At 43.6% G+C, this 19,575-nt stretch overlaps 1 protein-coding gene across 1 annotated transcript in view; it reads left to right on the plus strand.

The window, feature by feature from the left end:
- The window catches only part of F8 (coagulation factor VIII), a 278,437-nt gene that overhangs the window by 71,788 nt on the left and 187,074 nt on the right, over nucleotides 1-19,575 (plus strand). The window contains exons 9-12 of the mRNA XM_077465186.1: nucleotides 6,599-6,728; nucleotides 12,012-12,099; nucleotides 14,212-14,423; nucleotides 17,202-17,352. Coding sequence (XP_077321312.1) covers nucleotides 6,599-6,728; nucleotides 12,012-12,099; nucleotides 14,212-14,423; nucleotides 17,202-17,352 — 581 coding nt within the window. The remainder of the gene's footprint in view (nucleotides 1-6,598; nucleotides 6,729-12,011; nucleotides 12,100-14,211; nucleotides 14,424-17,201; nucleotides 17,353-19,575) is intronic.

Below are 19,575 nucleotides of genomic sequence, written 5' to 3' on the forward strand. Positions count from 1 at the left end.
TGCCGAGAACCGACTGAGGAGGAACAATGTGCGGGTACTTGGATTGCCAGAAGGTTCCGAGGGAGATCGCCCTGCGGACTTTGCTGAAGCCTTCTTTAAAGGCATCCTGGACTTGGCTCCTGTCTCGCCGACCTACGTGGTGGAACGGGCACACAGAGTGCCGACTGGCCGTCGCCCACCTGGGGCTCCACCTAGACCGTTCCTGGTACGGTTCCTTAACTACCGGGATCGAGACCGCATCCTAAGTGAAGCCAGGAAACATCCAAACCTCAAGTATGAAAACGCCGAAATACATCTGTATCCCGACTTCTCAGCGGATCTCCAGAAGAGGAGGAAAACCTTCCAGGACATCCGTCGGCGCCTCAGGGAGAAGGGCCTTCCTTACAGCATGCTATATCCGAGCCGGCTGCGTGTGGTACATGCGGGCGCTACCAAGTTCTTTGATTCCCCAGAGGAGGCGGACTCCTGGTTCTCTACCCTGCGGTAGGGCGTCCTTGTCTACGATGGTTCCGGATGCCGAGCTGATGTATGTTTCTGTCCTATGATTGCCTTACTCCTCTACGGTACTACCTCCTATGCTCCTGTCTTGTTTTTTTGATGTTTTTTTTTTTTTTTTGCATCCTGCAATTAACGGAGCTATAACGTTTGGAAGACGGTTACACTAGGGGACGCTGTCCCCTCTCCCTCTCCTTTTTTTGTTTTTTTTGATTGTTCTTTTTTGTGCTCTTTTTCTTTTGTTCGAGTCTGTCTCCAACTCAAGTACTGTCATCGCATCGCCTAGGAGTGGAGGACATTGACCTTTTTTGGTTCTACTTGCCCAGCGATTGTTTTTTGGTAACAGACTGTTCCAGTTTTTGTTCGGGGATGAAGCTGACCTACCTCATTGGTTCTGGCGGGTTGGCAGGGGTTGTTTGCTTTCTGCTAAATTTTCATGTGTTAATGCTATCTTTATACTTGAGTACACGCACTATTTACTCTGTGTGGGTGTTGGTTGGCACATGCTGCTGTGGGTGTGGCGGGTCGGAGGGTGGGGGGACAGGGCGATTTGCTCTCCCCCCTCCGTCCGATGGACTGCTCTATTATCTATATATGTATGTACGGGATGGAGCTTAAATTGTTGTCCTGGAATGTGCGTGGCCTAAATAGCCGGATTTGGAGCAATGGGCTACGGCCCTGCAGCTCACGGAGGTTTGGAGATGGAAGAATCCACAGGATAAGCGCTTCTCCCACCTGTCTGCGGTCCACCGCTCGGGCTCCAGAATAGACCTGGCCTTTTGCTCTCTGGCTATGCTTCCATATATAGCCTCCGCAGCATACTTGCCGGCGGGAATCTCAGATCATTCCCCTCTGGAGGTCATTCTGCAGCTTGGGGGGGGGGAAGGGCAGGGGTGGCTGGAGACTAGCGACTCGCTGGCTGCGAGATGAGAGGGTGGAGGAGAATATGCGAGGGAAGATTGCTCAATATTGGGACTGTAATGATAATGTGTCCACCCCACAGATCGCTTGGGATGCCTTCAAGGCAACTATACGAGGGGATTACATCTCGGCCATAAAGGCTGCCAGGGTGGACTGTGCCTCAGAGACTAAAGATCTGGAGTCCACTGTGTGTATGGCAGAGGGGGAGTTTGCGTCGGATCCTTCTCCTGGGGCGTATTCCTCCCTGGCACGGGCCCGGAGAGAGCTGTCTCTACACCTTTCTGATAAGACGACCTCCTCGGAGTGGTCGCTTAGAGCCAGGATATTTGAATCTGGGGACAAGAATGGGAGACTTTTGGCCGGTCTGGTGGCTGACCCCAAATTTCAAACGGTTGTACCCATGATACATACTGCGACTGGGGGTGTGACTTCTAAACCAGCTGACATCCTTAATGAATTTCAAAAGTATTTTTCCTCATTGTATGAGCAGTTGTCCCTGAGCACCTCTCATTTTTTCAGGGTATCTCACTGACGGGTTTGACGGGGGAAGACGTGGCCTTACTGGAAGCAGACATTTCCATCATTGAAATAGAGGCAGCAATCCGCTCCCTGCCTCCTAATAAGACGCCGGGCCCTGATGGACTTCCGGGTGACTGGTACAAAATGTACATGGCTGATTTAGTCCCACGGCTCCATAAATTGTATGCCCTTTGTTTGGAGACCGGATCTCTACCTGACTCGATGACACATGCCCACATAGTTCTGGTACATAAGCCGGGGAAGCATGCCTCCTATTGTTCGGCATACCGTCCTATATCCCTTCTCAATTATGACTTGAAGATACTGACAAAAGTGTTAGCCACCAGGCTGATGGGAATCCTCCCGTTTTTAGTGAACATGGACCAGACCGGTTTCATGCCAGGGAAGTCAACGGATATCAATATCCGTAGAGTTTTCACTCATTTGCAAATCCCTTCTACGGACCAGGACACCAGGGTTCTCGTGGCCTTGGACCTTGAAAAGGCATTTGACTCAGTGTCCTGGGCCTACATGGAGGAGGTACTCAGATTATATGGCTTTGGCCCCGTCTATAGGAAGTGGATTCGAATGTTATACCGGAAACCAAATGCACAAATCAAACTGGGAGGTGTGCTGTCCTCTCTGTTTCCGGTGGAGAGGGGTACCCGGCAGGGGTGCCCTCTGTCCCCGGCCCTTTTTTCCTTGATGGTGGAGCCCTTAGCGGTTGCGCTGCGATCCTCGGACGACATTCGGGGGGTGCGGGTGGGATCCTTGGAGGAAAAGATTGCACTGTACGCAGATGATATTATTCTCTTCCTCCGGGATCCCGGCCCGTCCCTCCGGGCGGTGTTGGAGCTTTTATCGCGCTTTGCGGAGGTGTCGGGCCTGAGGGTTAACTGGGACAAGTCCCAGATCCTGCCAGTGGACCCAGAGGCTGGGAGGCTGGCTGACCCCTCCCTTCCGCTACAGTGGGCGGGACAAATTAAGTATCTTGGTGTCATAATTTCTCCCAGGGTACAGGATTTTTGTAAACTTAATCTTCTTCCCATCCTACAAACCACACAGAATAGGCTCAAAGTGTGGGCCAACCTCCCCCTTACGTTAATAGGTCGAATTAATTTAATTAAAATGAAATTGCTTCCCCCTCTCCTATATGTAATGCGCCATTCTCCAACGTGGATACCCAAAATTCTTTTTCGGCGACTGGACTCACATATTTCCAGTTTCTTGTGGGGCGCCACGCCTCCCCGATTCCGCTTGTCCATACTACAGAGACCTTGGACGCAGGGGGGCCTGGCGTGCCCTAATTTTTTTCTCTACTTTATAGCAGCGATGCTCACGCATGCCCATGGCTGGCTTACCTCGGATGCCACCAACGCAGCTGTTGCCTTGGAGGCCTCCATTGTGGGCTCGTTCGAAGCACTGCGGAACGTTTTATTTAGGGGCCCCCGTGCTCCGCATCCTCTCACAATCTCGATGAGGACGGTGCTGAGGGCGTGGTCTGGGGTGTGTGGCCACCGGCTAACTGGGCCCCGAGTGCTCTCTCCTAATACTCCATTGTGGCTCAATCCCTCCCTACCTGAATTCTACTCTATTCCGGATCCGATTGTGTGGGCGTCGAGGGGCGTTCGGTGTCTACACCACATTTGTGAGAATGGTGCATTGCTGACATTTGACCAGCTTAAATCTAGGTTTAATTTGCCCAATGTGTACTTCTTCCGATTCCTGCAGCTTCGTCATGCGTTTGGGACTCAGTTTGGTGGTTCGCCCCTGACCTTATACCAGTCTAGTATGGAGACGCTTCTACGTCAGGAGTCGCTGCTTAAACCATTATCCACGATATACAAGGCTTTGCAGCCCTCGGTTCATAGTGGATTGGAAAAACTTAGGGAATTCTGGGTGGAGGAGCTGCCGGGATTGGATGGGGAGGACTGGGAGGACATTTGGGACTCCCCCTTTAGACATTTGATTTCCTCAAGAGATCGGCTAATTCAATTTAAAATACTACATAAATTTTATTACACCCCATGTAGACTTCATAGGATTTACCCTGACTCTTCGTCAAAGTGCTGGCGCTGTGGAGCGGATTTGGCGGGGTAAATTCATATGATTTGGGCTTGCCCCGTGGTTCAACGTTATTGGTCAAGCATACTCTCTTTTATTACTGAGCTGACAACGATCCCTATACCTCAGACGGTGAAGATATGTCTGCTTGGGTTGATGGATGCTTTGGTTCCCTCGCGGGCAGTCCGCACATTGCTGGGGCTGCTACTCTACTATGCGAGGAAACTTGTTGTGCTTCGGTGGAGGGCCCCTACAGCGACCCTCACCCTGAGTGCATGGAAATCATTAGTTAACCTTGCAATACCACTGTACAAAGAAGCATATTCCATCCGGGGTTGCCCTCAGAAGTTTCAGAAGGTTTGGAATATCTGGTTGGAGTCGGAGACAACGATTGGGGAACGGGACAGCCCTGTTGGGTTATCAACCTAATCTATCCAGTAGACAACTCCTCTGGTAAGCTCTCTCTGGGGTAGCGTTTGGGATGCCTAAGTATCCGATTGACGCCCACTTGTAGATCTCTGTTGGTAGACTGCCTATGGTACATCATTACGCTTAATGTTAATTACTGAGACTTACATTGCTCCTGTCAATTTTAGCAGCAAGCTAGGGGGTTTGGTTGTCGTATGTTCTTTGGGTTAGGCGGATAGTTTTTTTTTGGTGTTCTGCCTTACCTGTTGTGTTGTATTGTTTGAGCCGGGGAATGCCCCGAGGCTATGTTCTATACTTTTTCTTTTAAAACGAATAAAAAAAAAAAAAAAAAAAGGAAGTGGGGCTGGAAGACTTCCCTCTGTTTGGCCCTGTGATCGGGGGGGGGGGGGGGGGGGTCTGGGTGGGCAACAGGTAAATATATAATGGCCACTGTGGGTCACTGACTGTAGGTCCTGCTGTGATTGACGTCTGAATGGTAAAATATCTCCACTCAGGGCCACCAGCCTAACATAAATTATTTGCACTGGTCAAGGGGGGGGGGGGGGGGGGGGGGGCAAATGCTCCTGTACTCCCAACTCTACAATGAAATACAGTCCAGGTCCCACTGCACATCATGAGACACTAGTCTGAGTGTCTTTCTCATCCAGATGGAACTGGCTCTATGGAGGTTGTGTGCACCACATAAGAGAATATAGATAATAATAAAAACCACACTAGCCCAAGGGACTTATCCATGATTGTCAGTGTAAGTATGGCAACTGTCGGGATAATTTGTGAAGATGCCATGTAGATAATTTTGATATAACACTATGGGGTCTCTAAGGAAAATAAAAGACCACCGCTCCAGGTCAGTTCACCAAAAGACTGCTCACTCTCCAAGCAAGTAAGGGTCCCAGGTGCAGGCTGATTGCACAAACCAAATAGATGAAGGATGAACAAACTCTGGACAGCCGCACTCCGGATCAGATGAAAAGTAAAAAATGCCTTTTATTTCTTCAAACTAAAATAACCTAACATCACACAAATAACAGCAACAAAAGGAGAAAAACAAAAACAAAATTGTTGACGCGTTTCACGCTAAACCTAGCGCTTACTCATATGAGTATTTCTGGGGGGGGGGGGGGGGGAGATGCACTATGGCCACTAGGTGGCGGTAAAGATATAGAAATTCCACATATTAGAGAAAATATTGCAATTTTTATCCTGATTGTGTAGAGATGCTTGTTATATCTTTACAGCAAACATTTCTGAATTTAGACCACAATACTATTACAATACTATTAATTTGCATGATAAGTGTGACTCTGTTTTAAACCTAAAAGGGGGTCTTCTCTGGCTGCAAGAATATTTTATAGTAATAAAAAAAAAAAAATTTTTGTACCTTTCTCTTTATATTTATGATTGTGATTTCCTAAGTTATATTCTGATAAATCCTATGATCATAAAAGTTTTTTTTTTTTATTGCTGTCTGTGTCTGGGAGATTTGTCCCTCCGTGACAATTGTCTCCAAGAAAGAAAGTTGGAGGAAATCCAAAATTATAAAACTGACTCCAAAAACAAGAGATGAGGGGAAATCTTCCAATGGGGACATCTGTTCCAGGGACAATTGTCTAATGCCCTGTACACACGGTTGGAAATTCCGACGGAAAAGGTCCGTTCGGATTATATTGTCAGACAATCCGATCATGTGTAGGCTCTATGGGACTTTTTCCATCGGAAATTCCGATGGAAAAAATTTGAGAGCAGGATCTAAAATTTTCAGACAAATAAATCCGATCAGACTTTTTTTAGATCGTTTGCATTCCGATCAGACAAAGTGCCACGCATGCTCAGATCAAATTGCGAGACCAAAGCTATTGGCTACTAGCCTCTATGTAGTCCCGTTGTACGCAACGAACGTCACCACGTTCTGAACGATCGGATTTTCCGACAACTTTGTCCGTCTGTGTGTATGCAACACAAGTTTTGGACAAATTCCGTCGGAAAAAAGGAAAGGAATTCCACTGACTGGGAGATTTTCTCCAACTCCCTGAGATAGGAAGTGGAAGGAAATTTCCTCAATGATATTCAGACAGCAAAAAAAGTTTTGGCTATACATACAATTTAATTTAGTACAAATTGTTCCTTACAGTTATCTTCTATTTTTTTTTTTTTTGTATTTGTTATGCAGGAATCGTTTTACTAAAGTGCTCTATAGAGAATTTACCAACTCTGAATTCACTCACCAAAAACCTTCAGAAATTCCTGGAATGGGAATACTTGGCCCTGTTCTCAGAGGGGAAGTTGGGGACCAAATTAAGGTAAAAATAATAATAATAGAAATAATAAAAAATAGTAGTAGTAGTGTAGTATTATTATTAGTAGTAGTAATATTATTATTATTATTATTATTATTTTCAGTAGTAGCATTGGTAGTACTAGTATTATTATTAGTAGTAGTATTATAACATAATAATATTACTACTTTTAATTTTGGTATTATTATTACTATTAACATTAAACCATATTATTATTATTATTATTTATTTTTCTAATTAATAGAATTAATATTATTTGTATTCTTAGTAGTATTACAACATAGTATTATGTTGTATTAGTATTAGTATTAGTAACATAGTATTATTATTTGCAGCACTACCTTAACCACTTGGGTACCGCGCTATTGCCGAATGACGGCATTAGCGCGGACCTAGATTTCCAGGACTACGTCTATTGACGTCGTCCTGGTTACGAGCGGCCTGCGCGCCCCCTGAGGGGCGCGCGCGGCGCGCTCTGTGATCGGCGAGTCCGTGAGACTCGCCTGATCACCGATCCGTGTAAGGGGTCGATCCCGACCCCTTATCACGTGATTAGCTGTCAGCCAATGACAGCTGATCATGTGATAGAACGGAGCCGGTAATCGGCTATTATTCCTCCTCGCGCTGACAGCGCGAGGAGAAAAAAAAAAAGCCGATCACCGGCGGCCGTGATCGGGACATCAGTCCCGATCACGGCAGGCAAAGAAAGGCACCACATGCCACCTGCCAGTGCCCACCTGCCTCCTGCAGTGCCATCCTGAAATATAACAAAGTAAAAGTAAGTGCCCCCCGTCTGTGCCCATAATGCCCACAGTGCCACCCCACAGTGCCACCCCACAGTGCCACCCCACAGTGCCACCCACAGTGCCACCCAATCTGCCTCAAAGGTGCTGCACCCCAGTGCCGCCCATCAGTGCCCAGCAGTGCCGCCCATCAGTGCCCAGCAGTGCCGCCCATCAGTGCCCAGCAGTGCCACCTATCAGAGCCACCTATCAGTGCCACCTATCAGTGCCCATCAGTCCCATCTATCTGTGGTACCTATCAGTGCCCATCCGTGCCATCCATCCGTGCCACTTATCCGTGCCACCCATCCGTGCCATCTTATCTGTGCCCATCTTTGCCCATCAGTGCCGCCTTATCTGTGCCCATCGGTGCCGCCTTATCTGTGCCTATTAGTGCCGCCTTAACTATGCCTATCAGTGCCCACAAGTGCAGCCTATCAGTGCCCACCAATGCAGCCTATCAGTGCCCATCAATGCAGCCCATCAGTGCCCACCAATGCAGCCTATCAGTGCCGCCTTATCAGCGCACTTCAATGAAGGAGAAAAATGACCCGTTTGCAAAATTTTATAACAAACTATTAAAACATGATTTAATTTTTTTATTTTTTTGCATCTTTTTTTGTTTGTTTAGCAAAAAATAAAACTCCGAGCTGTAACTAAATACCACCAAAAGAAAGCTCTATTTGTGGGAAAAAAATGATAGAAATTTCATTTGGGTACAGTGTTGTATGCCCGCGCAATTGTCATTCAAAGTGCATCAGCGCTGAAAGCTGAAAATTGGTCTGGGACTGAGGGGGGTTTAAGTGCCCAGTAAGCAAGTGGTTAAAGCTGAACTCCAGGCAGATTCATTAGATCTAAATTATTGCAGTCTCTCCCTGGTGACCATATTTAACTCAACTCCCCCCTCCCCGCATGGATTTACATTTAGCTTCATTTGACAGCTGCACTTCCCCTGTTTGTTTACATCCAGCAGTGTAAGTCTTCACCGTCCTGCCCACACCTGCGCATTTCACCCCTATAGACTATGGATTTGTGCCCCGAGGTTGGAGATGATCGGGCACATAGAAGCCTATGTAGGTGTAATGCACAGGCATTGCCAGTGAAGACTTGTATCTCTGGATGTAAACAAACACCAGAACCGCGACCATCAGATTTTGGCAAGTGTGTATCTGTGGACGGGTATGGCGGGTTAAGTTAGGAGGTTAGGATAAGGCAAGAGATGAAAATAGGATAGGTGCACTTCCATCCTTAAACCACTTTGGCTCTGGAAGGTTGTACCCCCTTCCTGAAAAGCCAATTTTTTGCAGTGTGTTGCTTTAAATGATAATTGTGTGGTCATGCGACGTATTATTATTATTATTTATTTTTCATATTATTATTATTAGAATTAATATTATTTGTATTCTTAGTAGTATTACAACGTAGTAGTATTATGTGCAGCACTATCTTCCTTAAAGCTGAACTCCAGGCAGATACAGTAGACCTAAAATATTGCAGTTCGGTAATCATTATTATTATTATTATTATAAAAAAAAAAAAAAAAATTATATATATATATATATATATATATATATATATATATATATATATATATATATATTTTTTTTTACTGCTATGAAACATATCCAAACATTTCTTTTAAAAAAATCGAATTTCTTCATCAATTTAGGCCAATATGTATGTTTTTATAAGTTTCTGGTAAAAAAATAAAAAAATAAAAAATAGGAAGCATATCTTGAGTGGTTTGCACAAAAGTTATTGTGCCTACAAAATATAGGATTGATTTATGGACGTTGAAGACCAAATTAAAAATAATAATGGTAAAAATAATAATAGCAATAATAATAATTAGTAATAGTGCAGTAATATTGGTAGTAGTATTAGTTTTATTATTTTTAGTATTAGTAGTAGTATTAGTAATACTAGTATTAATATAAGTAGTAGTATTATAACATAATATTGCTACTTTTAATATGGGCATTATTATTGAAATGTATTATTACTATTTATTTTTCATATTATTATTAGAATTAATATTATTTGTATTCTCAGTAGTTTTACAACGTAGTATTATTATTTGCAGCACTACCTTCCTTAAAGCGGGGTTCCACCGCCATTTTTTTTTCCGCATTAATCTTTAAAATTAAGTATTCTAAATAGTTTACTTACTTTTAAATGATGTCCGAGTATCTTGCAGCCATTTTTCTTTCTTCTAAACTCATTAGGAAAACGTCTCCCGACTTTTACTATTTTTCCTGTGGGCATGTGAAGCCCACAGGCATTGTCTTCCGGGACACAGTGCAGCTAATGTCCCAGCATGCACCGCCTGTATAATCTGCGATCTCGCGCATGCGCAGATTATAACGCTCGAGCACTGACAACAGCGAGAACTCGAGCCTGGCGCCGCACAGACTCCTGGGAAATTAAAACAATGATCCCAGGAGCCCCTGTGGCCGACAGGAAGAATTGACCTGCCGCTGAAGCCCCGCCCATTTCCGCAGCGGCACCGCCCCTTTCCGGAATCTCCAGTGGCAGGAAATTTGAAAGAAGAAGAAAACAGAAGAAATCAGAAAGGTAAGGGGGATATCTAGCGATTAGGGAAGGGGGGATCACATAGACGTAGGACTGGTAATTAGGGTGGACCTCCGCTTTAAAGCTGAATTCCAGGCAGATACATTAGACCTAAAACATTGCAGTTCAGTAATAATTATTATTATAAAAAAAATAAAAAAAAATAAAAAATATATATATATATATATATATATATTTTTTTTTTTTTTTTTTACTGCTATGAAACATATCCAATAATTTCTTTTTTTTTTTTAAATCGAATTTCTTCATCAATTTAGGCCAATATGTATGTTTTTATATGTTTCTGGTAAAAAACAAAACAAAACAAAAAAAACAGTAAGCGTATATTGAGTAGTTTGTACAAAAGTTATTGTGCCTACAAAATAAGGGATTGATTTATGGACGTTGAAGACCAAATTAAAAATAATAATAATAATAGCAATAATAATAATAATTAGTAATAGTATAGTGTTGTTATTATTATTATTATTGGTAGTAGTTTTATTATTTTTAGTATTAGTAGTAGTGGTATTAATATTATTAGTAGTATTATTATAACATATTACTTTTAATATTGGTATTATTATTGCTATTAAAAAGTATTGTTATTATTATTTCTTTTTAATATTATTATAATTAATATTATTTGTATTCTTAGTAGTATTACAACATAGTATTATTATTTGCAGCACTTCCTTAATCAATTTCTTCATCAATTTAGGTCAATATGCATGTTTATATGTTTTTGGTAAACAAAAAAAAAAATCCCAATAAGTGTGTATTGATTGGTTTGCGCAAAAGTTATTGCGTCTACAAACTATGGGACAGATTTATTGACTTTTTTTTATTGTTTTTACTAGTGATTTTTAGTGGGACTGCAACATTGCGGCGGACAAATCTGACACTAACTGACACTTTTTGGGGACCAGTAACACCAATCAGTGCTAAAAAAAAAATGGATTGTCACTGTACAAACGACATTGGCAGGAAAGGGGTTAACATCAGGAGTGATCAAGGGGTTAAGTGTGCTCCTATGGAGTGCTTTCTTATGCCCTGTACACAGAATCACACATTTCGACAGCAAAATCCATGGGATTTTTTTCCGACTGATGTTGGCTCAAACTTGTCTTGCATACACATGGTCACGCAAAGTTGTCGGAATTTCCGAATGTCAAGAATATGGTGACGTACGACGAGCCAAGAAAATTGAAGTGCAATAGCCAATGCGGCTCTTCTGCTTGATTCCGAGCATGCCTAGCACTTTGTGCTTCGGAAATTGTGTACACACGCACGATCGGAATTTGCGTGAGCGGATTTTGTTGTCGGAACATTTGAGAACCAGATCTCAAATTTTGTGGGACAGAAATTCCGATGGAAACTTTCCGACGGAGCCTACGCACGGTCGGAATTTCCGACAACAAGCTTCGATCGCACATTTTACGTCGGAAAGTCCGATCGTGTGTACGCGGCATTACTGTGTGTGGGGGAATGTTGATACTGCAGGAAAACCGAGATCCGTGTTTCTGCTTAAAAACAAGAAAACAGAAGATCCCCGTTTCCCTCTCTGGCAGAACAGCGATCTGCCTGGTTGACATAGGCAGACTGGCATTCTGCCTCTCCCCGGGAACGTTCGGCGGGCCAGACCTGCTGATTGGCTCCCGCTGTGATTGGACAGAGCGGGAGCCAATCAGCAGGTCCAGCCCGCCGATCGTGGGAGCGAGGGCTCCCGTGGCGCCTGGGTGCCCCAGACCAGGTACAAACAGAGACGTACAGGTACGTGAATTTGCAATAAAGTGCAGCCTTGCCACAGTATATGTGCGTGAGGCAGTCCTTAAGCGGTTGACTCATAATAGCCATCTGGATCATCATGCCTATAGATTGCTTTGGTCAATTAATAAAATGCATTGATAAAATTTTGTCTCGTGTTCATTAGATCGTATTCAAGAATCTGGCTCATCGTCCATTTAACTTATATCCTCAAGGGCTGAGCAGTGTGAGTTCCAATCACTCTTCTATGGCAGGTATGGTAATATTGGTTCAGTGCCAGATAGGAATGGCAAATCCATTTGTTTGGGAATCTGCACATTGTGGCGTTATTGGCTCTGACTAAAGTTGAACAATGCTCTTGCTATAGGTCTAAGCCATTTACATTCCTCCCAAAGCCTGACTGGAATACCCCCCCCCGACGTTGCTAAGTAAGGCCTTGTCAGAAACCATGAAATCAGGCTGAGACAGAAGTACAGTTAATCACACTTGTTTAATAATAAAAGTAAAAAAGAACACACGTAGTCAAAACATAGCTAAAGTTCATTAACCGGAATGGGCTACAAGACCATCAGCATGAAGCTACCTGTCACAGTTCATCTGAGTACCTGAGTACCTGTCACAGTTCATCTTAGTACCCAAGTACCTGTCACAGTCCATATGAGTACCTGTCACCGCCCTTCAGAGTACCCAAATACCAGTCACCAAGCCATCAGAGTACCTGTCACCAGGCCATCAGAGTACCCGAGTACCTGTCACCAGGCCATCAGAGTACCCGAGTACCTGTCACCAGGCCATCAGAGTACCCGAGTACCTGTCACCAGGCCATCAGAGTACCCGAGTACCTGTCATCAGACCATCAGAGTACCCGAGTACCTATTTGCAGCCCATGTCTCATAGAATATACGTTGGGGTGTTTGCTTTCCAAAATGGGGTAATTTTGTGGGTAATTTCACTGTCCTGGTGGTCCAGGACCTTCAAAAGTGTGATAGGTAGGAATGAAATGAGATGTGTCATTTATGCTCCTAGAATGCCTGAACGTACTACTTCAATGTTTGGCCTCTCTATGTGGCCAGGCTGTGTAAAAGTCCTACATATGTGGTATCGCCATACTCGGGAACAGTAGCAGAATGTATTTTGGGGTGTAATTTTTGCTATATACATGCTATGTGTTAGAAATATCTTATAAATTGACAATTTTGTGTAAAAAAAAATGCGTTTAAATTTTTTTCCACATATTCCAAAAACTTCTGGAAAAAATGAACGTTCAAAAGACTCATTATGCCTCACAGATTATACGTTGGGGTGTTTGCTTTCCAAAATGGGGTCATTTTATGGGAAATTCCATTGTCCTGTTACTCCAGGGCCTTCAAAAGTGTAATAGGTGGTTGAGAAATGAGATGCGTCATTTTTGCTCGTAGAACGTCTGAAGGTACTACATCAATGTTGGTGCTCTGTATGTGGCCAGGCTGTGTAAAAGTCTCACACATGTGGTATCGCCGTACTCGGGAAGAGTAGCAGAATGTATTTTGGGGTGTAATTTGTTGTATGCATATGCTGTGTGTGAGAAATAACCTGATAATATGACAATTTTGTAAAAAAATTATAATAATAAAAAAAAATCTTCATTTTGCAAAGAATTGTGGGAAAAAATGACAACTTAAAAAAACTCACCATGCTACTTACTTAATACCTTGGAATGTCTACTTTGTAAAAAGGGGTCATTTGTTGGGTATTTGTACTTTCCTGACTTGTTAGTGTCTCAAGAAATGAGATACACCTGATGTACTGAAGGCCTGATCAGATGTGATAAATTTTCAGCGATTGGCACCATAGTTGTAGACTCTATAACTTTCACAAAGACCAAATAATATACACTAATGTGGGTTATTTTTACCAAAGATAGGTAGCAGTATAAATTTTGGCCAAAATTTATGAAGAAAAATTACTAATTAGCAAAAATTTATGACAGAAACAAAGAAAAAGGCATTTTTTTCACAAAATTTTATTTTATTTATAGCACAAAAAATAAAAAACCCACTAGTGATTAAATACCACTAAAAGAAAGCTCTATTTGTGTGGAAAAAACAACGCAAGTTTCATATGGGTACAGTGATGGATGACTGAGTAATTGTCATTCAAACTGTGAGAGCGCTGAAAGATGAAAATTGGTCTGGTCAGGAAGGGGGTGTAAGTGCACTGTATTGAGGTGGTTAAGGAAAGCTGTTTTTTATATATATATATATATATATATATATATATATATATATATATATATATATATATATACTTTTTTTTTTTTTTTACATCACTAGCACAGTTCATTGGTTGCTATCTTTCTAGTACATCGGCCTCTTCCTATTTTCTAGGTGAGCAGTTAAGGGATTACCCCATCTATCCCAATGATTCCATAACATACGTCTGGCAGGTGACCACATATGACAGCCCGGCTTCATCTGATCCACGATGTCTTACTCGATTCTACTCCAGCTTCCTCAATTTACAGAAAGATTTAGCGTCTGGCCTCATTGGGCCTCTGCTGATCTGCTCAAAACAGACTTTGGATCGAGCAGGAAATCAGGTAATTTTTTTTTTTCATATCTTTTATTTGTATCAAAACATATCTGTTATTTGCATATATATATATATATATATATATATATATATATATATATATATATATACCATGGAACCATCACACCTATATGAGCTTGTTGGACATCCCATTCCAAAACCATAGCTTTGAGGCTTTTAACATTTAAGGGCAATAGTCGTGAGATTGAGTAAAGACACTGGTCTAACCAGTTTAACCTGAGCGTGCGTAATGCTGCGTACACGCGACCAGACTTTTCGCCGGACTAGGTCCGACGGTCCTCCTCATGGACTTTCGGGCAGAGTTCCGATGGACTTTCCGAATGAACGGACTTGGCCACACACAAGCAGGACAAAGTCTAACGGATTCGAACGTGATGGCGTACAACCAGACTAGAATAAGGAAGTTCATAGCCAATAGCTGCCCTAGCATCGGTTTTCGTCCGTCGGACTAGCATACAGACGAACGGATTTTTCGACCGGACTCGAGTCCGTCGGAAAAGATTTGAAACATGTTTTATTTCTAGGTCTGCCGGACTTTTGGGGAAAAAAAGTCAGCTGATGCCCTCTAAATTGTTATGTTCTTTTATTTTCTTTATATAATTGGAAAAAAAATTCCATAAAGATTTTTATATAAAAAAAAAAAAAAAAAATGTAACCACTTCTCCAACTTCCTTGTGTGGACGCGTCTTCTTTATATACTGTACCTAAGATTAAATTATTTCCTCCCAGTGCAAGAATCACCATTCAAGTATTTGTACATCTCTATCATATCATCTCTTAGCCCTTGTACACACGGTCGGACATTCCGACGGACAATGTCAGATCGGACCGTGTTCTCGGATAATCTGACTGTGTGTGGGCTCCATCGGACTGTTTCCATTGGAATATCCGATGGACAGAGTTTTAGAGCTGGGCTATAAAACTTTCTGACAACATGATCCGATCTGACTTTGTCCGGTTGTGTGTAGAGAATTCCGATCGGACAAAGTGCCACGAATGCTCAGATCAGATCAAGGGCCTAGACTAAAGCTATTGGCTACTAGCCTGAACGTAGTCCCGTCCTAACTAAATAACGTCATCACGTTACGTATGATTGGATTTTCCGACAACTTTGTCCGACCGTGTGTATGCAACACAAGTTTCGGACAAAATCCAATGGATTTTGTTGTCGGAATGTCCGACCGTGTGTACAAGGGCTTAAAAAGCGGAGTTCCACCCAAAAGTGCAAAACTTCTGCTTATCTGCTCCCCCCCCTCCAGTGGAAACTTTTAGGGGGGAGGGGGGGGCGGGGACCTGTTTTTGGCAAGGTACCCATCCCCACTTCTGGGAGACTGCACCTCGGCACCGTCCCTCGGAAGTTCGGCCCTTCTCCTCCTTCCTCAGCCACTGGGCCAGTTAGAAAGTGCAGAGTATTTCACACATTAGGGAATCGGCTGGGAAGCAAAAAGTCTTCACTGTCGGTTTCCCTTACCAGAAATGGCGGCTGGGGTGCCAACATCGTGGGATCCCAAGATCGTGGGATCCCTGGACAGTTAAGTGTCCATGTATTAAAAGTCAGCAGCTACAGTATTTGTAGCTGCTGACTTTTAATTTTTTTCTCCCCAGGCTGGAACTCCTCTTTAAAGTGATACTAAATCTCGTTTTTTACTTTTCTTCGTTAAAAATAACAAACCTGTTATACTTACCTCCTCTGTGTAATGGTTTTGCACAGAGCAGATCAGATCCTTCTTTTCTCTGGTCCCTCTTCGGCTCTCCTGGACCCTCCCTCCTGTTAAATGCCCCCAAAGTTTGCTATGGGGGCTTCCAAGCCGAGCCACAGCTCCCTGTGTCTATTCAGGCCTGGCCCCACCCCCTCTCTCTCCTCATTGGCTCATTGGCTTTGATTGACAGCAGCGGGAGCCAATGGCTGTCTCAGCCACTGAGGAGGGAGAGTCCCGGACAGCCGAATCTCTCGCACAACATCGCTGGATTGAGATAGGGCTCATGTAAGTATTAGGGGTAGGCCGAAGAGAAAGATAAAAAAACCTTCTGCCTCTTGAAGTGACTCTTCTCCAATAAGTAAGTTTAATGTTTGTAGTCATTACTCATAACTCCTCCAGTCCCCTTATCAGCTTTGTTGCCCTTCTCTGGGTTCTCTCCAGTTCAAGCACATCCTGGTGATCTGGTAACTTCCTTACAGGATGTCTCTAATTTACAAACCAACCTCAATGCTCTGTCTAATTGGGCGACTATGTGGCAGATGAGGTTTAATGTTGATAAATGTAAAATTATGCACTTGGGGGGGTAAGACTATGCATGCATCATACATACTAGGGGGGGTACAACTGGGGGGGTCCATAGAGGAGAAGGATCTGGGGGTTCTGGTAGATCATAAGCTCAATAATAACATGCAATATCAAGTTTCGGTTTCCAAAGCGAGCAAAGTCCTTTCCTGTATTAAGAGAGGTATGGACTCCAGAGAGAGACATATAATTTTGCCCCCTGTACAAATCATTAGTAAGACCTCATCTGGACTATGCAGTTCAGTTTTGGGCACCAGTTCTCAAGAAGGATATTGGGGGAACTGGAGAGAGATTGTATGATATATATATATATATTTTTTATGGTTGAACTAGATGAACTTGTCTCTTTTTTCAACCTGACTAACTATGTAATTATGTAAAACTGGACGGCATGCTCAAAATGTGGCCGGACCAGAGTCTTGTAAAGTGGTAGAATTCTAGTTTTATTTGACATACTATGTCCTTGTCCATGTTGTTTGTAGATAATTACGGATAAGGAAAATATCCTCTTCTTTTGCATCTTTAATGAAACTCTCAGCTGGTACCATGAAGAAAATAGGCAACAGTCTGCTGCCACATCATCAGAAGACAAGGGCGCCATTGGGAAATCTCTGGGATCGAACCTGATATATAGTATATATAATGCCAATGCATATATCTATCTCTTTTTTGTAATATACTTTAGAATGTAAATTGACACATGCTGACTTACGGGGCCATTTATACCATCATGTCACATGCGCTGGAACCATGCGGTGCAAATCCAAATGGCAACTCAACGCACCTTACTGCCGGATGTGTGTTGTGTTGCACTGCCAAAAATACCATGACCACTTGCCACCCGCCTCACCCTCAAATGACGGTGGGGCGGTGCATCTCTCATTCTGGGTGGACGTCATATGATGACACACCCACTCCCACAGGAGCACGCAACGCGGCGATCGTGGTAGCACCATGTGGCTAGGACGTGGCGCTACCCCGATCTCTGTAAAGAGCCATTAGTGCGGCTTTTTAATCATGGGATCGGCTGTGTCCAATCACAACAAGTCACATGTAAACAAGGAAGTGCCGGTAATCGTCGCTCCTCGCAATACTGACAGAGTGTGCGGCAAGGAGAGCTGATCAGCGGCCTCTCCTTGCAGGGGACAGAAAGAAATGTAATCAGGGCACTCAAGATCAGTGCCATGATTACAACATAGTTCCAGCAACAAGTGCCCACCAGTGCCAGCTACCAGTGTCAACAATCAGTGCCCACCAGAGACAGCAATCAGTGCCCATTAGTGATGCCAGTCAGTGCAGGCTTTCAGTGCCCTTCATCAGTAAAGCCCATCAATGCCCATTAGTTCTGCCCATCAGTGCCACTCATCAGTACCACCTATCAGTAAAGCCCATAAATGACCATTAGTTCCGCCCATCAGTGCCTATTAGTGCCACATATCAGTAAAGTTCATCAATGCCCATTAGTTCTGCCCATCAGTGCCACTCATCAGTACCACCTATCAGTAAAGCCCATAAATGACCATTAGTTCCGCCCATCAGTGCCTATTAGTGCCACATATCAGTAAAGTCCATCAATGCCCATTAGTTCCGCCTATCAGTGCCCATTAGTTCCGCCTATCCATGCCGCCTATCAGTACCCACCAGTGTCGGCTATCAGTGCCCGTCAGTGCCACCTATCAGTACCACATATCAGTGCCCATAAGTGCAGAATATTCGTGCCTCCTCCTCATCAGTGTCACCTTATCAGTGCCCATAAGTACCACCTCATCAGTGCCCATAAGTGCTGCCTCATCAGTGTCCATCGTTGCCACCTCATCAGCGCACATCAGTGAAGGAGAAAAATTATTTACAAAATTTACTGACAAACTAAGTAAAAATTTTCGTTCTTTTTTTTTTGTAAAAAATAAAATCCCCAGAAATGATTAAATACCACCAAATGAAAGCTCTATTTGTGTGAAGAAAATAATTAACATGGTTACAGTGTAGCACGACCGCACAATTGTCGTTCAAAGTGTGACAGTGCTGAAAGCTGAAAAATGGCCTGGGAAGGAAGGAAGGAAGGGGATGAACGTGCCAGGTAGGCAAGTGCTTAAAAGAAAAAAAAAACAAAAAAACGAGTCTTTACAATCACTAAGAGTAACAGCAAAGTTATTGCCAAAATGGGCCAATAGCAGAATTTGGAAAAAATGCTCTGGCCCAAAAAAGGGGTGAACAAGAACCTGATTGGCCGGGAGGAGAATCAGTGTAAAAAATACTACTACTGTCACACAACTGGGTGGACTCGGAGTGCAGTGCTCTGCGCCTCAAGCCCACCCTTTTTTGAAGCCTATTATAGCATCTGGCTCAAATCACGTACTTAACCCCCCCCCCCCCATTGGAATCCATGAGTCCAGCGCCCTGCATGTAGATTAGGGGGCCAGATGCATGGATGGGGGGAGGGGTTGGCACCTGTGTGCCCCTAATGGACGGGCCGCTACTGCATGGCCACATTGCCATTTTTAGGTTGATGATGTCACCAGCACCCTTACACCTTTGCTTTGTGCTCCTGTGGGGAGGAGAATTCCCAGGTCGCAACTGATTGTGTCAGCACCCTGCTATCAAGAGACAGTTTCCCTCTGGTTCGGCCTTCGGCTCATCAGTACCTGTCACTTTTCGTGCCAGAGACAATAGTCCTGGTAAGGTTGAATCTCCCCAGTGGGAGCACAGACAGCAATACAAAGTTGACTAAAGATTTAAGCTAGCAGGGGCAATAGATGTGAGGGGCCCAGCATTAGTGAAAATAAGTATGGCCCCAGGGTTGGTGGTCAATATAAGGAAGAGTAGTATCCCATTATTGGTATCAGTGGAAGATATAGT

This window comes from Lithobates pipiens, unplaced genomic scaffold (genome assembly GCF_037356315.1).
Source record: "Lithobates pipiens isolate NorthernLeopardFrog02 unplaced genomic scaffold, aLitPip1_a1.2 Scaffold_1, whole genome shotgun sequence".
Taxonomy (NCBI): domain Eukaryota; kingdom Metazoa; phylum Chordata; class Amphibia; order Anura; family Ranidae; genus Lithobates; species Lithobates pipiens.